Source organism: Parus major, chromosome 1 (genome assembly GCF_001522545.3).
Source record: "Parus major isolate Abel chromosome 1, Parus_major1.1, whole genome shotgun sequence".
Taxonomy (NCBI): domain Eukaryota; kingdom Metazoa; phylum Chordata; class Aves; order Passeriformes; family Paridae; genus Parus; species Parus major.
Window position 1 is genome coordinate 85,669,321 of NC_031768.1, and position 20,381 is coordinate 85,689,701.

At 40.1% G+C, this 20,381-nt stretch overlaps 1 protein-coding gene and 1 long non-coding RNA gene across 3 annotated transcripts; one reads left to right on the forward strand and one right to left on the reverse strand.

The window, feature by feature from the left end:
* Positions 1-1,285: 1,285 nt before the first annotated feature.
* On the reverse strand, positions 1,286-9,889 carry LOC107213017 (C->U-editing enzyme APOBEC-1-like). Of its 2 annotated transcripts, XM_015647017.3 has the most exons (4): positions 9,687-9,885; positions 5,682-6,076; positions 5,017-5,132; positions 1,286-3,477 (listed from the first exon to the last, which is right to left on the reverse strand). In XM_015647017.3, exons 1-4 carry the CDS (start codon positions 9,707-9,709, stop codon positions 3,463-3,465), a joined length of 549 nt encoding a protein of 182 aa, XP_015502503.1. In that variant the 5' UTR covers positions 9,710-9,885; the 3' UTR covers positions 1,286-3,462. The 2 variants fall into 2 exon arrangements, with proteins under 2 accessions (XP_015502503.1, XP_015502510.1); XM_015647024.3 differs by lacking the exon at positions 5,017-5,132 and having other exon boundaries at positions 9,687-9,889.
* Positions 8,972-11,705, forward strand: LOC117244856. The gene is made up of 2 exons (XR_004498692.1): positions 8,972-9,640; positions 10,135-11,705. It is a non-coding gene; the product is annotated as an uncharacterized LOC117244856 (long non-coding RNA).
* The last annotated feature ends 8,676 nt before the right edge of the window (positions 11,706-20,381 follow it).

The window sequence follows — 20,381 nt, forward strand, 5'->3', positions numbered from 1 at the left end:
AGTGCCACTGCATGGCTGTTAAAATTACATCATCCCACTGTGAGATGCTCCACCCAGGGGGAGGAGCCAAGCATCTAAACCTGTATATCTTTAGCAGCTTGGAACACCCCAGCAGCCTTTCTCCACTGAATTCCCAGAGGAGAGAGACCAGACCCATCTACACCAGCAGACCTTCAGAGGAAACCTACACCCTTCTATGGGATCATTACTTCAACAGAACCACATCTGTCAGTCCAGGACTGCAGCCACCATTTAATTAGACTGGTACCAACACTCTGACCAACAGGAACAGAGTGTCAAATTATATTCTGATTCTGTCACTGGGTTGTGGGTTTTTTTTTTGTTTCTTTGGTACTACTGCATTTTTATTTTCATTTTCCTAGTAAAGAACTGTATATTCCCGTATCCTTGCCTGAGAGCCCCTTGATTTCAAGATTATAATAATTTGGGGGGAGGGGGTGGTTTACATTTTTCCATTTCAAGGGAGGTTTCTGCCTTCCTTAGCAGACACCTGTCTTTTCAAACCAAGACAACAGACAGTAGAAGTGAGATGCAGGGCTCCCAAATGAAGTCATTGTAGGTATTGAGGTAGTAGGACAGGATCATGACAAACCAAAACTAGTGGCCAGGATTGTCTGCTCTCTGTAAAAAACAACCCCTCTGTCCCTGCTAGATACAGTGTCTGGACTATGCTTTCTGCCCTGATGGAGCATTTTCTGTGGTTTTAAGTTCACTTCTGTTCCTCTTGAATCGTGAGGTAGGAAACAAGGCTATCTGAGAGGACAGCAAGTCTCCAGAGATGTTCCTTTTGGCATCCTGACCATCTCTCTCCAGATGATGTGCCCTGGGACCCCAGGAGCCCTGTGTTGGAAGACCAAAACTGAGGGGATGATAAACCCAGAGACAACTGGTTCAGGAGTGACTGCTCCAGATGGATGCGCAAAAATCTATGGGGCCTGATGGGATTCATCCCGAGGTACTGAAGGAGCTGACCAGTATCATCACAGGACCTTGCAATATTTTTCAGTGGTCTTGAGAGTCTTGAAAGGTTCCAGGTCAAGTGGAAGGTGACAATGTTGTTCCAATGTTTCAAAAATGGTAAGAAGGAAAACCCTGGTAATTAAAGGCCTGCCGGTCTCACTTCAGTGCCTGGTAAAGGTACGGAGAAGGTTATTCTCAGAGACAATTATCAGGTCCTGAGAGGGATATCCTGGACCACCTTCTCTGAGGTAGACAACATCTGGGATAGCCTTGGGCTAAATTAAGGCAAAACAACACCAAGAGATCAATTAGAAAGTTTTATTTATATAGACCACAGCAATTTAAGCCATATGATAGGTTCAGCAGCCTGTAGCAGAGACAGTTTATATATTTCTGAACAGCTTGCAGATTAAACCTTTCTGAACAACATGTGGCAACAGTGATCTTTGAGCAGCCTGCTGGAACAGTAAGTTAAACTTTTAAGAAGAGGGAGAAAGGAAGAAGGAAAGATAGAAAAATGGAGGTAGAGCAAAAAAGACTTGGCCTTGTCCAGTTTCTAAATACAAAAAGGTAAATACATCTCTTGCCAAGGAAAAGATACATGTATCATATTGCTAACAGCACTTTGTTATGAGCAGATGGAAATATAAACTTTGGTTGGAAGGTTCATCCAGAGGTCAACTTTGGTTCATGGCCTCAGGGCCTGTTGTTCAGGCCTCAGTACTTCACCTTCAGGGTAAAATGTCCAGCACACAGCTAGAGAAATCCACAGGGCTCTGGGTGAGTCTGATGCCTCAAGAAGTTACAGTCAATGGGTTTACATCAGGCTGGTGACCAGTCACCATTGGGGTTCCTCGGGGCTCATTTTTACAGCCAGCGATCTTCAACCTTCTTATAAATCACCTGTATGGAGGAATCAGATGTAGGAACCAAAATTAAGGAATCCAGCCAATGAGACTTGTAGGAGTAAAACGGGCTCGCAGTGGGAGACTTCTCTAAGCCAGGCTGCTCTTGGGATAAGCAGTTTATTATTTAGGTAGAGGGTGGAAGAGATCCTTTTACACTGCTAGCCACAGCGTAAACGTGCTCAAAGAGGGAGAAAGAGAGAGGAAAGAGGAGGTTGAGAGCATGAGGGCAGAAAGTAATGAAGGGGGCAGAGAGAGAGGGTACGAGAGGGTAAGAGAGGGTAAGAGCCTAAGAGGTAAAAAAGTCACAAGTTAAGACAGGTTAAGAGGGAGCTTAAGAGAGTAAGAGGTTAAGGAGGTAAAGAGGTAAAGAGAAGAAAGTAAGAGAGTAAGAAGTAAAAGTACTTAAGAGAGGGAAGTTCTTGTTACAATGCATTATATATTTTTCTATAGTGAATATTCTAATTCACAGTAACCAACCAGTACATGGCACATGTTCTATAGAATTTACATCCAGCCTATAGGAACTACTACATTACCATAGTGTTACATTTTAGAAGCTAGTCTTCAAATTCTTCTCTTGCTGCTTTGACCTTTGGATTCACTAATTAGGGTATTGTTCAATCAACAGGGATTCTCCTTCAGCTGGCTAGTCTACAGTTCTTTGGTTATATATTAACTAACAGTCAGTATCCTATAGCTCAAAGCTAGTTTTAATTTCTCTTTCAATTCTAGGTTTCACATTTTCAGAATATTTTGCTAAGCAATCATATTCATAAGGTTTCCCTGTTTCATCTTCCCCAGCAAGACTAAACTAGGAGGATGTGTGGATTCCCTTGAGGGTATAGAGGCCCAGCAGAGAGATATGGATACTGAAGAGCTGAGCAGTCACCAACTGCATGAAATATTACAAGAGCAAGTGCTGGATTCTCCAGTTGGGATGGGGTAATCCTGAAATTTGGGCAATCCTGAAATTTATGTAGTCCTGGAACCACTGACCAGTGATGGGACTAGTGTAAATGGAATGAAACTGCATTTGTGGATGCTCAGCTTGGACATTAGAAAAATTTTGGGCTCATTGACTACAGTCTTGCTTCAGATTTTTGCAGCGTTTGCACAACGGAATATTTGGAGATGTCAGCAGTCTAGGGTGGTCTTCTGATGGCCTTCTGATGCCATTTTAAGCTTGGTTTCTTCCTTTATGGTCTTCTGCTCTTCACTTATGCTACCCTGGATATACATTTTGTAATAGCAAGCATATCTTAAAACACACCTTTTGCAAGCCGATTTACATCTTGTGAAAGCCATTATTCCCCTTTTACGTTGTCTAAAAGTAATTTAAAAATTTACCATACTTAAAAGCAGTATAAGAGTTACTCTAATTATCTACAAACAGTTACAATTTTATAATTAAAACAAACAAATTATAGCAAAAGCCAACTACTACAACTGTTTATAACACAGATGATGCTTTTAGCCATGTTGTTCAGTTTTAGGTAGAGTGAGTAGAAGGGAGTTAGACTTGATGATCATTTTGGATCTCTTTCAACTTGAGATATTCTGTGATTCTTTGGTTCTAGTAATGACGACCCTGAAATGGAAATAGAAGTATGACTTTTAGATCCTCCAATTGCACTTTGATCCTGCTGTGATTTGAAACAGACATAGCAGAAGCAGTCTATTAGCTCTAGTAGCCCAAGATGTTACTTTTCTACATATGCCATATGAAATGGATTTCCCAAATAACCAATGACCCACATAGACATAGATTTCTTTCACACTCTCATTTACTAGAAATAGCATTTGTCAGAAAATTCTAATACATAGAAATCAAATGCTGAAGCACTTATATTAGTTTTGATAGATTTTTTTTTTAATACAGTCCTTCCCAGCCAAGGATGTGGACCTATCCATGCAAGCAAAGTCTCTTGGCTCTAGGGACAAAAGCTTTCAGCACTGTTGTTAAACACACTCTTCTATCTCCTGCCTTTCAGGAGGTCTGGCACAAAACAAAAACAAAAGCAAAGGCTGAATTTTCCCAGGGTACAGACATTCTGTTTTGAACAGCTTTTCTCATCTCACAGAAACTGCACCCTTCCAACCAGTCACAGAAGTTACTGAATGGAATCTAGAAGGGACTTCAATAATATATGCAGGGGCCCAGTGACTGGGGGGTTTAAGACCACTGGAGATGTTGAGAGAAAGGGGCTGAGTAGCATCATTTGGCAAAGTGAAACCCATGCTCAAATCCAGGTTAAAAAGGAATCTGGTGAACGGTTTCTGAGATGAGACTGGATTTGCAGGTGAAAATCAAGGAATTTCCCACCCTGGAACCCAAAGGAGAAAAACTGCACTCATAGCTTTTCCTTCATAATATTGTTGCCTTTTTCAACCTAGAAATGAAACCTGAGATTATTTTAGTATAGGAGGTAATATAAAAGGGGATTTTTATTTGGAGGCCTCCAGGGGCAGTTATGGTGAATGTCCACAAAAGCCCCCCCACAGGGGGTGAATACAGTTTTGATTTGATTTAGGAAATTAGCATAATTGATAAAAAGCACCAATTAGGATGACAAGTGGTAATGCAACACCCCCACCCCACCCCCCAAGTCAAGCTCCTCTGGAGCCCCCCCTTGGTATTAGCTGTATTTGTATTTCTTTATGAAAATGTGTCTCAAAGACCTTGTTCTCAACCATGGTTCCCAGGAAGAACCAAGATAGGACAGGGGCCTTGTAACCCTGAGGCTTGGAGCTCTGGAATTTGTTTTGTCTTCCTGCCTAGGGAAAGGGCATGGAAAAGTACTGAGAAAAATATCTAGAATACAATAATAGGCTACAGAGCCCCAAAAATATGTGCAAAGAATAGAGAGAACATATAGAAGAAGAAAAGGCAAAAAACAAGACAGCATCAATGTGATAGAAAAATACCCACAGTTCTTCTCTTCCAGTGGGACAGGATAGTTCCTGTGATTTTAGCACGTTATTTTTTCCAAAAGCCTGCTGCAGCACTCTTTAAAGTCCAACTAGAGCTACATGTGAACAAGAGCTTCTTTCCCACTCTTTACAGCTAGGTTACCCTAGACTGCAAATACTTTCACGAGATTCCCTCTGTCTCTCAGACTGCACTGACCGTAAGGATAGTTCTGAGCCTTAAATGATTCCTCCATATCTCCAGTTGATAGTCCACGGGTGTGAAATCATAACTGACATCGCCTGCTATAAAGGTCTCCCAGCAGTATTTGTAGTCTGGACAAAGAGAAGATAATTAACCTGAGTTTATTCAGATACTAAAGAAGCTCAAGGAACAAGACTTTTTAAGCTCTTCCTTGTGTCCATATCACAGAGACAGCTTGGCCATGGACAGATCAGCTGATGGATGCTGTCCGCTCCATATTTGCAACCAATGCCATTCACTCTGAGCAATTTTTTTCCCTCCCTCAACTGCAGAGGAGCTCTTCAGCCAGCCTTATCCCAGCAACTGCATTTATTCCCTTAGGACAAGGGAGGAGGACAATATCTTCCATTCCCTCAGGAGTGCCATAAGGATGGTGTATCTAAACAAGGGAGAATTTTCATACCAATCTGGTTGCTAAGGGTCCTGCTCCTCTTCTCCTGTGCTATCTAAACATCATTTTTTTGGATGTGACTCGCATTCACTGCATGGTGATGGCTGTGCCCCCAAAGAAGCTGAGTGGGACACAGGGCACCACAGAAGCAAGCCCATGCCCAATTCACCCAGGCACAAAGTTCACCAGCTCACCCCTCCCCAGTCCCACAAAGCATGGGAAACCTTGCCTTGTTCTTCCATGACATCAATGGTTACTCCCTGCGAGCTGTGAAGTTCCCTCAGGCCTTGGCGGTTGCTTGCAGTGTCTGCGTAGTAGAGCCGCGCTACTCGGATGTCTATGTTCACATTGTGATGCGTCTCCAGGAAATCCTGTATTACCTGGCAGCACCCTGGGCAGGGGCTATAGGACAGGTACCAGGTGATGTTACAGAAATTGTTGTTTCTTGGCTCGAAGATATTCTCCAGGAAGTACTCTTCCGCATGGTAATCATTGTCATTTCTGACCCAATGCTGCCAAAAGTTGCTGCTCCTACCCCACTCCAGCTCGCACAGTAGGTACGTCTCCCGTGGATACTTGCGGGGATCAAAGTGTTCTCTTAATGCCCACTTAGATATATACATGCTGAAACAGAAGAGAAACTTCAAGGAATCACTGGTTCCAACTGTGTTTTCTCTAGTACTCCAGCACATTAAAAAGGGGGAGGGCAGAGGAAATCAGAGGAGAACTGAGAAGGGCAAAGCACGAGACAGCAGCACAAGGAAAATGGAGAGACAGGCACCAGGCAGGGTAAAGCAACTAAAGGAACCAAACCCTGAACTGCTAATCCTCCCCTCATCTACAGCTGCATGTAGAACTTTCACTACCTCCCCACTCCCTATGCTTGACCTCTTCCCCATCAGTGGGAGAATTTCTAAAAGCTCTCTATAATTTTTCATGTGTCAGACATTTTTACAATGTAGTTTTCCTATATAGCCCTTTTCAATGTAGGGAGCTGTTATAAATTTTGTAAAAACTAATACCAAAAAAAAAAAAAGAAGTAAAAGAATGAAAATAAATGCACTGATACACAATGAAGATGAGTGTTTTTCCTTATTGGATTCTCTCGATGTTTGTACTTTCGTAAGGATTAGCACAGTCAGCACCATCCTACATGAGCAGGACAGATATTTTCTGACTTCAGAAAAGACCTCTAAATATTGTCAGTTAAGAATCTACTCAAAGACTGCTGGTAGTCTTGAATATATCTTTTATACTCAATAATTATCCATAATGCATAAATAATGAAGTCTCCAGAGGCACTTTGTGGCCTTAGTACAATTGCATTATATAGTGATTTATATGAGAATACAATTCAGATATATGTTTTTCCCCATTAGAATAATTCAGAGTAAATCTAGTAGACAATTGATCAGATTCTGAAGAGAGAAGCAATAAGCCTCTGAATTGTTTTATAGATTAGTACTCATTAGTAATAAAAAACAAACAAACAAAAACCCAAACCAAACCAACAAACACAAAGCACAACAAAAGCCACAAATAAACAAACAAAAAAAGTCACAAAACCCTCCCAGTCTGGATCAGGGGCAAATGAAATCTTGCAGAAAAAGTAACTGTCACATATTCTCTATCTGCAGGACTTATCACCTATGTAAAAAAGCATCTAATTTATCTGAGTCAGTCAGAAGGCTTTGTCTTCTTACCCTGTCTCCTTCCTCATCCCAGCCTCCTAAACATTAAAATACATATGCACACAAACCAGTTTCTAAACCACAGGGTGTGTCTCTCTTTATCTTCTCCGTATAAACTCCATTTATATAAACCATGCAGATTTATCAGACTTTCTATTGAATTTATGTAAATGTAATAAAAAATGTTAATGTCACCTAATTTAATTCTAGTTTAATTCTGGTACAGTTTAATAACTATTTTATTATACACAATTCCTGTAGTAGGTTGTTAAAAAAAACCACTAAGAGAGACAAAATTGAAGCACAGAATCAATTTTTATGCTTTCTCATTTGAGGTGTTAAAAGAGGTGCACATTTTCCATTTATACTATGCTATTTGGAAATTGAGTATTAGATTAAATTTCTGTAAAACTTCAATTTTTAAAACTCATATAATAATGCATTAAAATAATATGTTCACAATAAATTCATATTTACATATTTGTATATAATTCATAAAATACATATTTATATATATAAATATATATATAAAATATGTGACTGGTTGAAGTTCACCAAAGAAAATTCATTAAACTCCCAATATTCAAGCCAAGTCAGTTCACCTAATTTTTACAGAAGGTACCTTTAAGGTTTTGGAAAGCAATGTCACAACAGATTACAGAGATAGGATTGGTTCAAAGGTATCTGTAGATATTCCCATCTGATTATAACACACAAATTAAAACTTCCAAGTCTTACTTGAACAGGTCTTAAGCACCCTCTTGCCTGTGTTTTGACCATAAAATATTGCACTCTGGACAAGCCATTGCAATGGGTGTCCTGTGCATATTTTCAGGGACATAAATCTATTTCTTTAGAACAATCTTGAAATACATTGATCTTCAAGATATAGACACCTTAGGGATGTGCTAAGCCGAGTGAAATTTACAGTGTAATCAACTTAATGCAATATGACCAAAAGTCTGTATTCTTCTTAATATTTGCTACAGCTGTAACTTGCTATTTTTAAATAGCAGATTAATGAAAATTTAAACACTACCAGAAGGAGAAATGAGAAATTTTAAAACTGTGATAAAACATTCACACACTATAGAATATATACAGAAAGGCAGCGTTCATTTTTCTCCCCAAGTCAGGTAAGAGAATACTTCAAGTAAAATGTGAGTTTACAGACACATTACCCAAATCCATGAAATTGATTCAACTATTTTTTAAAATTTTTATAGTTATCACCATCCTTCCTGTTCGGCATTGTTACGCATGGTACATGTATGCACACAGAGCCTAACTAAAAAAAAAATTAATCATATAACAGCTGTTGATACAAATATTCGTAGTTAGCAAATAATTAAAGATATAATGAAAAAAAACATTATTATTTTTCTATCTAAATTTGGTTCATCAATCTCATAGTGGTGAACTTGTAATCCTTTCAGAATTTGAGAGCTGCAGAGAAATTCTGTGAAGTGTGACAAATAATTTGAAAGGTGGATTGTACCCCAAAATCTTTAGAGGAATTAGGTCAGAAAAGGCAGAGGGATGACAGCCAACGTAACCTAGCCTGTCTCCTAGGCTTTATTTCATTTTTTATTAATACGCAGCTGCTACATAAACCTGCATTAAACCTTGAAGATGTATTAAGTGATTACAAAACACATTTTAAAATGTGTTATTTATGTATTTCTTACTGTATGGTCCCATCATCCACAACCTGAACAGGAATGCAATGAGATGATTTTAAAATGTACCAATTTTACAAGAACACCTCCTAATACGAATATCTCTCTCACTAAAACTGTGTAATAAACTTACTGTAATAATCATCACAGGCATTTAATAATTTTCCTTCCTCTAACACTTTTTATTAGAAACTATTTAAAACTCTTCTCATTGCAAGATAATAACAGTAATAATGATAATGTCTAAAAATACATGAGCGTAGATTTGCCAAAACTTCTTCAATCCGCATTTTTTGTCCCTTGCTAATGCTTCACACAACCAAGGCACTTCTTCACTGAACTTTGCATTAAAACTTCCTCCTCCCTCCCCACCCCACGGAAAGGAACAATGGTCTGAGACACTTTATTCTCCACTGACGAGAACTATGGTCTCAGACACTTTATTTTGGGTGCTAACAGCTGTCTCAAGACCTCGAAACTGCCGAGCAAGGAAGAGGCATTTTCAGCTCCTCTTGGCAGCCAGTTCCCGCCTTCATCCTTCCCAACACCCAGCATCTTTCCTGTGCTTTTAACCATGTCCCTCGATGGTTTATGGCTCCCGGGAGAGCTTCCAAACCAGTGGGAACTTCCCCAAGAGGCTCAGGCTGCAGTGCAGTGACACTGGGGACAAAGGTCCCGCTCGGGCTCGCTGCCACCAGCATCGCCCTTCCCCGAGCAAGGCCGAGACCCTGCACCCACAAAGAGCCCCCCGCCACCCCCGGGCTGCAAAGCGAGGGATGCCCTGGCGTTGAAGCAGCAGCAACAACACAGAGCTGAAGGTGGGTTGCTTTTCTTTTTTTCTTTTGGGTCAGCAATTTCTTTTACCCTCTAAAACCTCTCCTGGGCATGGCTTCTCCTTTCCCGGGGGACGCTCCTGGCGCTGTCCTGCTCCCTGTCCCTGCAGCCGGGGCTCCACGCTCGCCCAGACCGCAGCAAACCCCCGGGCTCCGCTGGCACACGGTGATGAAAGACGGAACAGGAAAACTTGGCCTGACCACAGTCGGTGCCTCTTAATGACGTGTCCAAACTTGCCTGCCCCCAGCTGTGCTCTCTCCTCTTTCCTCTCGCCTTATCTCAGTGCGGGGGGCTGACACACCTTTCCAGTTAAAAAGTTATTCATTGAACCAGCTCTCCGAAGCTGCTAAGTTTCAAAGTGTGATAAATGTGGCATTAGATAAAAATTCGTGAAGGAGAATAAAGAAATATATGTTATATTTATAATAATGTAAAGATACAAAATGTGGTATGATCTAAAGATTCCTTCCCGAGTCAGGCAGTAACGATCTACGGCAACGCTTATCAGCCCGAAATAAAGAGCAGGACACAGGCAATCAAGCCAGACAATGAGAGTAGCCCGGTGGAGATATCCATCTGCTCCGCACCCAAACTGGACACTCCACCCTGGGAGATGCGATCAGAAGACACTCAGAGCCATTCACATGTGAAAGGACCCTGCCCCGTCGACCATTGACTCAGCTGGACGGATCCGGAAAATCTATTCACCCACACATCTAGGCTCTTTGTTGGACTGTGCCCATCCCGGGTTTTGCCTCAGGATACAAAAATCCTTATAAAAACCCCGGACCGCAGTCCCTCCTTTGTGGATTTGGGAAAATCTGTACCCCTGGGTGCAGACCCCTGTCCACCCGGCGCTGCGCTGATTTATTTATTGTGGTTTTTTCTCTCGTTGCTTATGATTGGAATTGTTTTATAATAAATTGCTTTTTATATTAACCTTATTTTGCTATTGCGTTTATAACAAAAGGGATGGTAATGCTCCCTTGGCAGAAAAACATGATGATTCTTCCCAGGGTCTCAGCTGTTGCCTGTGGTGTACAGACCTTCCCTGAAGCACCTGAAGCTCAGCTCCGCGCAAAGCGTGGTGGCTCTGCCTTGTCTTTCCACGCTTGTCACGACTTTGTCAAAGATGAAGTGCTCACAGATACAAAACACAACATGAGAGACTTCACTCACAAAGTGTCAGCAAAGCTTCATCACCTTCCCTACCAAACCCAGCAGGGTTTCCCCTCTGGTCTTGGAACAACGCTGCCTGAACACAGAGCGCCCAGCATCCGAGGGGGTTGTGATAAATGGAAATGATTCGTGCTAACTAAATTGTAACTGTTTGGAAAGTTGTTATTATAAAGCAAGAAAGGGAATTAGTGTTATAAGGCAGATGAACCCCTTTACAGGTGTTACATGTTAAAAAGAGGATACAGGAATTAGTTTTAAGATAAGTAATGTCTCAAGAGAAAATCGACCTTGAAATGGACAAAGCTGGAATGAATTCAAGCATAGGGCCTGAAATTATAAAATGTAAGACTAATTAGTGGAATATAATGCTTACTTGCATAACACAATGCTTAATACACACATGCAACCTGTAAGGGTATCCAGAGGACAACAAGGATGAGCATAAGCCTTCACCCCAAGACCACCAAAACAAGACTGAAGACCCCCTAGCAACAAGTGAAGCATGTGCCGTGAAGTATAGGGATGTAGAATTTCAGAATTGAAAGTGGGAGGAAACTTACAGGAAACATAAATTAATATGTATAAGCATATAGTATATAAATTTAGTTTGAATTGCTTTGTTTTGTATGTGAGCTAGGGTGACAAGCCCTCTCCATACCCCAGTCAGTTTTGCTTATGTTTTAATCATACTTAATTACTGGCAAATTACATACATAAATTGCATTCTTTTACTAAATTGTATTCTTTTACACCAAATTGCTATTCAATTCAATAAATTGTATTATTTTCCTAAATTGTGTTCATCTATACCAAATTGCTATTCAATTCACTAAATTGTATTGATTTTCAATTAAACTGCTGTTAATTCAATACACCTAGCTGTCAAATTTCATTTATAACAGGGGTCTTAGATTTACTTGTTGTCTATACTCCTCTTCCTATTGTATTTTATTAAAACAGCTGTTCTTTAACTCCTGTCTTGTCTGGCCAGGCCTCTAAGATGCACACATCTTGGAATTAGATTTTGATTTGATCCTTGTGTGTCCCCATCAACTCAGAATACTCTATTCTGCTGATGAATATATGAACAAGAATGAAAAGGGGAGAAATCCATCTATTTTGAGATTTGTAAAAAACCAGGACATTTGCATGATCCATTCCAGTGACTCTGCTCTGACAGCAATAGACTTGAAGTTTATGACATGGGATGAAGTCAAAACATGGGATAAGTACTTTCCTAAACTGCAAAAGCTCTGCTCCCTGCAATGTGCCTGTCAACAGCTTTCTCCAATGATCTATGCAGTATGTGATGGGCTGACACTAATGCCTGTATCTCTTCTCCAGAAGCCATTTCCCATTCATCCCCTCTAGCTCCACAAACCATATGGCTTTTATCTGTGACCCCTGCAAGTTCAGACACACACACACTCTCATATTGTTATGAATATTTTGATCAAATAATTGATTATATCAAAATAAAGGGTTAGCTATGATTACAAGTGGAAAATTGCGTAGTATAAGGTATAGAAATATCACTAGTCTATGTTTGGAATGTGTAATCTTACAAACCTCACCAAGAAGATACCTGGGCCCTTATGTTTTGGTCAAGAAGCTATGGAGGGCATCATGCTCACCAGTTATGCTAATGAAAAAGTTAATTTTAATCAGTATAGGAGCAACTTATTTGGTATTGAGTATGTGTAGAGAAAAACTTAGTTTGGAACCTGTAAACATTGTGGGTGCAAAAGGGAGGGAAGAGAACAGGCTTTTTTTTCTTTTTTTTTTTTGTTTTTTACAAGCATTACTATTTAAGTTATGAAAACAGTGGGAGGCACACCAATGTGTATGTTCCGGAATTAATAATGCCCTTGTTGGAAAGAGATCTACTGGGAAAACTGGATGCTTAAATAACTTCCTGTGATGAAGAAATATAAATTCAAATATCAGAATTAAAAGTTGTTGAGGCAAAGGTTTTTATGTTACAGGAATAAAAAAAGAGCTGGAAGAAATCCCAGAGGAGGTAGAAAATTAAGGCCATTGTTACATACAACTGAGATGCCTGAATGATCAAAGGTGGCCAAACCAGAAAGGATTACTTTCACACCTGAAGCCAAACTGGTAAAGCAAAAATATCATTTTATGTGGGAGGCAAGTAAAGAGGTGGAAAAACATTTTGAAAAAATGCTAGAATATGGGTTATTGAAAGAGTGTAAATTAGAATATAACATTCTGGGATTACTAGTTATAGATTATTGCAAGGTTTAAGGGCTATTAATAAAAAGTACCTGATATTTATCTAGCAGTAGCTAGTCTGTACACACTCTTGACAGCACTGGAAGGGGAATATAAATGGTTTATGATGCTCGATCTTCAGGAGGTTTTCTCTGCAATACCTCTTGACACAGACAGTTATAAATTGTTTGCTTCTGAGTGGGGAAGTCCAAACACCAGGTGGAAGGTGCAGGTGATGTGGACTGTGCTCACAGTTTAAAAAAAAAAAAAAAAAAATTGGAAAGCTGGAAAAACAAATTCTGAACAGAACTTTACTACAATGTGTGGATGATATTTTACCAGCAATCAAGACTGAAAGTAAGTGCCTCAGTGCTAGTGTAAGTCTGTTAAATTTCTTGGGGGTATTTGGATACAGAGTGTAAAAGAAAATGGCACAAATAGACAAAAAGAAGTAATATATTTTAGTTTTGAGATCTCGCAGGGAAAAAGAAGCTTGGGAAGCAGCTGAAAAGAAGCCACTTGCCAGACTCCAGAGCCAAGGAATACAAGCCTTCTTAGGTACAGCCAGATGCTATCGGTTATGGATTGCCAGTTATGAGGTACTGGCAAAACCCTTGCACCATCCTCCACCAAAAATACTTGGTATAAACTCCTGAGAGTCTTTGAAGGGGTCTTTGAAGCCCTAAAGGGACCTTAATGCCAAGCCCTGCATTGGGCCTCGCACACTGAAACCAAACCATTTGAGTTATTTGTGCAGGAAAGGATGCACCTGGCACCAGGGATGCTGGTGCAGCATTTGGGTCATGAAAGTATCCTGTCCAAACAATTGGACAATGGAAGTGAAGATGGATACCTGAGAGAGGTGGCAGCTGCAGAGAAGCACAAAAGCTCCTGTGTGCCCCACATGGGCACAGCTGTCTTGGAACAAAAGGAGGACACTGGATGTTGCCAGCAGGATGTTGCAATACCAGGTTGCTCTATTGGAGCTGGACAATGTTGAGCTTAAGGTAAACACTGTTTTAAACCCAGCCGTGTTTCTCCAGGCTTTTTTAAAAAAAGCCCAGAGAGCTTTGGATCATGACTGCCTACTGAAAGGAATGAGAGGGAGGTGTTTTTACAAAAGAACTGTGGGCCTGCTTGTAGATAAAGCTAGATACTGATAGGTAAAAGAAGCAATGGGAGGAAGCATAAATTCCAGAGGAATTCCACTAATTGACAGAGACTGTTGCTGACTCAAGGTCGTGCTAAATTCCTGAACTGAGAGAAAAGGAACGGAGATACAGAGGAAGGGGGCGGGGGAGGAGGGGGGGGGAGGGGGAGGAGGGGGGGTGCGCATTAGAAGTGGGTCTGTACCTCTCAAGTACCTCAGCCAAAGAGGAAATAGAGAGGGAAAGAGGGAAATGAGACTGGGAAGTTAGGATAACAAGGAGGCTGTACCCTCTAGCAATTTGAGAGACCCCACGGGAAATGTTCCACGGTCCTTAGTATTATTTGAATAACGTTACAGGACTCCTCTGTCTCCTTTTTGGACGTAAACCTCTGGCATCTTGAATTAATTTTCCTAACACTGGTAACCACTGAACAAGTGTGTTTTGGCAGACCTGATCTCAAGAGTGATCCCATCCCGGACCCAGAACTGGACCTGCACTCCAGTGTGAGCAGCGTGGTACAAAACAGAAAACAGGCAGCTGCTTATGCAGTAGGAACCTTGACTCAGGTAATAGAAGCCCAGGCTGTACCTTTTAACCCATCAGCACAAAAAGCAGAATTAGTGACCTTACACTGAGTGCTAGAAATCACCGAAGGAAAAAGGGTAAACATATGGACTGATTTAAAATATGGGTTTGGAGTAATACACTGTGAAACCACACGGAAAAAAGGGAACTGTTATTGGCATAGGGGGGTTCCTATTAAATACAGAGGATAAATTAGTCCACTGCTGCAGAGTGTGCAAAAGCTGAAAGAAGTGGCCGTGATGCCCTTGTAAAGCTCATCAGTTTGGAGGCTCCCCAGTTAATACAGGGTATCAATTCACTGACAAAATAGCTAGAGGTTGCTGAAAAGGGTATCTTTGCACTTATACCTAGCAAAAAGTTGAATGTCTGGGAACAAAAACCAAATTATAGCAATCAGGATAGCCAATTAGCCCTATCATAAGAAGCTACAAAAAAATTTCAGCAAATGATTGGTAAACTTATGTGGGCAGGTAGCTGTACCTCCACAATTAATGTATAAGATAGATAACAGAACTAAAATGGAAAACACATTAGGAAAGAGAGAATATGGTAACTACTTTATAAAGGAATATAGTAAGCACAAAGATGGCAGAAATTAATAGATCAGTTGTTGAAAAACAAGTGATTTGTTTTGTAAAATAATCCCAAGGAGGGAGGAAGGCCACCTCCAGGGCTAGTAAAACACAGGAATTTACACGCAGATTATTGGCAAATTCATTTTGCAGAATTGCCCAGGCAAAATGGGGACTGGTATATTTTTGGTATTGGTTGATACTTTTTTTAGATGGCTAGAAGCTTCTCCATGTCATACCAACAAGACAGGAGAAGTCTCAAAGATTTTGCTGAAATTAATATTTAATAGCACTGAAACTAATTTTTTCAAGTTTTAAAAGATACATCACAGATGTAGTAGGATCAGTAGGATTAGTAGGACTAGACTTGCCTGTACATCTTTTCTGAGCAGGAGATTTGGTGTGCATCAGAACCTGGAATTTTGGACCAGTCCAGGAGAAGTGGAAGGGACCAGATCAAGTTCTCCTGGTAACCCACACTGCACTCAAGGTGGAATGAACATTGGGTTCATCACACACTGGTAAAACCAGCAGCCACACATTAAATTCAGCAGAGACAAGACTGACTCTTGACAAGACATGGAGCTTATATATATATATATAAAAATCCTATTGTTTTAGGTATGTAATATTATTTTCTAGGGGGATACTATTTACTTGATTTAGATGAAGATGATAAATAATTGCATATTTATAATAATAATAATAATAGAAACTATGTTTTTGACTTTTGGGAAGGGGGATGTGGTTTTAAAGATAGTGCAAAAATTTGGCAGGTTATAGAATGTAACTTCAATAATATTTTGCCAATGCAAATATCGGCAGAAAATCCAGTTTTGTGGGGCTTTATTCATCAGTTTAACAAAAATTTGGAAACTAACGTTAGTGGGAGTCTGGGGCAAGGTAAAAACTGAACAACAGGAAGTATCAATAAGAGATGGAGATCCATTGAAATTGAAGTGTGATTTTACTCAGATTCCAAACTTTAATCCTGGTAAATTGAAAGTGAGCTGAGAAAAAGAGATATTAAAGAATTGTTATTAAAATTGAATGCATAGGTAAATGGCACATTGGCACACCTTATCATCCTGAAGGATGGCAGTCAGTAACTTGTTGAGTGAAGGTGATTTTCGTTGCCAGCCCATTGAAAACAAGGAACAAAGAGGCTCAAGATTTCACATAGCGTTACAAAGTCCAAAACAAGAAGTGATTTGCAGGGAATACCAAACTTTAAAGCAGGGAATATTGTTGACTTGGAAAGAGACCAAGGAAATTTGATTTGCCAACTCAGTAATCTGGAAAGAAGTGCACTCACCCAGATCATGAAGAAAGGCAAAATGAGAATTAAAAGTCAAACAAAAATAGAGCAATTAATCCTCTTTCTGAGAAAAACTGCAGAGGAGAATTTGATGTTCGGATTAATCAAGGAGTTTGCCAATTTGCAGAAAGTATCACAGCTTACCACTTGTTTACCAGTACCAAGAGCAATAGGTGAGCCCATTTCATGGGGAATTTTAACCATGAATTTGACTATTGAAGAACATAAAAATGAAACCACACATTGTAAACAGAAACCTGTAATTGCATGGAAGGAGCAGGTAGAGAAAATTAGGAAACAATGGAAGTCTCCTGGGAACAGAGATGATTTGAGAAATTTCCAAATTACATTTTCACCAAAATAGGTAGATTTCAGACAATAGGATATGTTCTTATGATGAACAAATAAAGAAAAATGTGAGCCAAATGTTTATGGAATGGACATGTGGCAAAACTAATCAAACAAAAGAAAAGGAGGCATACTGGGACTCCATTTGGTCTATTATTTTTGCAATTTCAGTATATGACAAAGGCCCCTTGGTGTTTTACTTGGGATGGCTCAGTTTTTGCAAACTGGCCATTTCTGCAAGAAAGGGGATCCTGATATCATGTAAAGCAAAAGCCAGTGTCATGGTGGAAATGTGAGAGGATATATAATTGTAGTCCTGTTGATAAGGTAATTAATATAGGCTATTCCTTCTTTAACTGCTGCTTTAAGTATGGATATTCTGAGGCCTCAGAAATAATCTCTAATTGACTGATAGGAGGGGAATCTAATTTAGCTGCAGTAGAGCTAAAGTTAGGAACCTTGGGCATTTAGTATGGGCAATGAGTGATGGGACTTGGACAACTCCTTTACCTTGAGATGGTAAAGTATAGCAAGTTTCATTAGGTATGCCAACTTTATGTCCCATTGGGAAGAAAGTTCCTTTTAGGGGAACGGTAGAAAACCTGCAGTCGGAACAGGTGCGAAAATCAAAAATGGATGAAAGATGGAATGAACCTTCATCTGGAGTGAAAGTTAGTTGGGCCTCAGAGTGCTTATTGACTCCTTTAGTAATATCCAGGAATAAAGAATGGATATCAACTCACAGGACACGTAGAAAGGCTGGCAAATGCAACCAGGAAAGGATTTACGGATTTAAGCATGCTGTTACAAGCAACCTCCAGGATGGCTTTATAAAATGGAATGGCTTTAGATATGCTTCTGCTCAAAGAACATGGGGTTTGTGGATACTTTAAAGACAGAATGGATCCCTGCTGCATACACATTCTGAATGTGACACAAGATGTAGAGCATGACCTGGACTTACTAGAAAATGTAGAAGAAAATATTCATGAGCTTCTACATAAGACAATTGGATAGATAAAATTTTTAGTGGATTAGGGTGGAATAAAAGTTCACTGGTAAAGTCACCGATTAACATAATTTTGTTAATAGTCTTCCCAGCAATTATGTTGATCTACTATTTTTTAAAGAAGCAAATTAGCAAGAAGACTGTAGGGAATTGGATGATTATCCTAGCAGTAGCTAGACAACCAGATGCAAAGGAATCACTTCCAAATCTCCCACCATTGTGTAGTGAATAAGATTTGGATGAAAACATTGAAATAATTTTCAAAATTTTCAAATTATTTTGATCAAATAATCTATTAAATGATACTATAGGGTTAGCTATGATTATAAGTAGAAAATTGCAAAGTGTAAAGTACAGAAATATCACGAGTCTTATGTTTGGAATATGCAACCTTAAAAACCTCACCAAGAAGTTACTGGACCCTTATCTTTCAGTCAAGAAGCTATGGAGACCATCATGCTCACCAGTTATGCTGCTTGGAAACCCACTCCAACTTCCCACCTTGATTTTAACATTAAGGATTCCAACCAGTAGCCCTCAGGAGAGACGACCAGTGATTGTTTTAGCCTAAGAATATTGATGAAATTATTAACAACTAAAACCAACCAATGCAAATGTTGTCTTTAAGAACATGCATAGTATGCATAGTATGTGAAATAACCCATGTATTGATGATTCAGCAGAAAAAGTATATTAAATGGATGGGTTTAGTTAGTTAAGTGGAACATGTTTACAGAGGAGCTATTCCCCATATTCCTGGTGCCTGAATAAAGAAGTGTCTGCTTATTCACATCAAACTGGTGTTGGATAAGTTTCTTTCGTCCCATTTGGTGACAGTACAATGTACAACAGCTGTAATTTCTTAGATTAGTATTACCTGATTGATTCTCACTCACATGCTCTCCATCATGCAAACAACATTAGCAAATGACACAAGGGTGTAAAATTAACACAGTTTGAGATGCAAGAACTTATCATGTCCTAGGTCAGATTCTCTTTCAGTCTTTCAGACTGCATCATCTCCTGTGTCCTGCAACAGCAGCATGAAATGCAGATCTGGATTTCCCACATCTTAGGGAAGGGGATGCTTTTGCTGTTCTGTGACAGCTTCATGTCATATTGTCAAGCCACAGGCCAAGATTCTCGGAGTGAGCTGGCAGCAAAAGGCTGGATGCTGAGGGCTTTCAGTTTCCAAACACCTGGGGCTGGAACTGCCTCCTCCTGCTGCTGCAGTGTCCTAAGACTGGATGAAAATCACAGGCTGGGCTGTTGAGATAACATTTAACCCTCCCACCATGGAAGGGGATGTCTTTACTTAAGGTTCTGTCATGGGATGGTGGCTGCCCTCAGAAAGAGCCAGTCCCTCCCAGGGAAGCTGCCCAGACACCTGCTGTGTGCAGCAGGAGCGGATCATTGCAATGCACATCATGAGCCACGCTCAGTACCACCCGGAACACCAGCTCCTCACATGCAAGGCATGGCACAAAAATGTGCTAGCACAAAATCTCAGCTGGGTAGGGAGTCAGCAGAACCCTGTCAGAATGTGGCTGTGGGCCACACCTGAACTAGAAGGAATCCCCAGCATGCATCAGGGACCAACAGCACTGCAGGGGTCTGGCGTTAAGGAGGTCCAGCTCAGGAGTCTGCTGGGTAAAGAAAAAGCATTATTAGTTACAGGGATCTGATAAGGCTATAAATAAAGGAGGTTAGGTAAGTAGATTTGTTGACAGCCAACAGAGAAATGATGAAAACTGATGAGTGATCAGTGTGCCCTCAGCCATTTTCCTCTTAGGTGCTCTGGTCATATTTGTTATTTCACTGAAAGCTTGAATATGGCAGTGAAAAAAATTATGTGAGATCATCAGCATGTAGATAACTCAACCAGAAATACAAAACATCTTGTTCTGACAGTTCAGTGATGGGACATATGAGTCATAATGTTTTAGTTCCATTTATAACATTCAATATGCTGCTCTTTATTACTCAATGAAATAGAAATCAAAACATAACTGCATTTTTGTCATTTATTTTCCTCTTTTAAAAATTTGCAGAATATCAGGAAATATTTCCTATGCACATATTAGATGTTGGTCCCCCAACAGCTAAACTTTTCTGACCCCACATCTATTATAAATCCTGTTAAGGAGGCTTTATCACTTCACAGAGTTGGATAGTACAGGAGAATCTGTACAAGCCAGGAGGTTTATAGAAGACAATTGTCACCAAAATCAGTGTATCAAAAAACTACAGCACTCCCCAGAACATGTCTCTGTAGCCTCTTGGATGTTGTTGACCTTTGCTGTCAGATTCTGAAGGCTTTTCCTACATCTC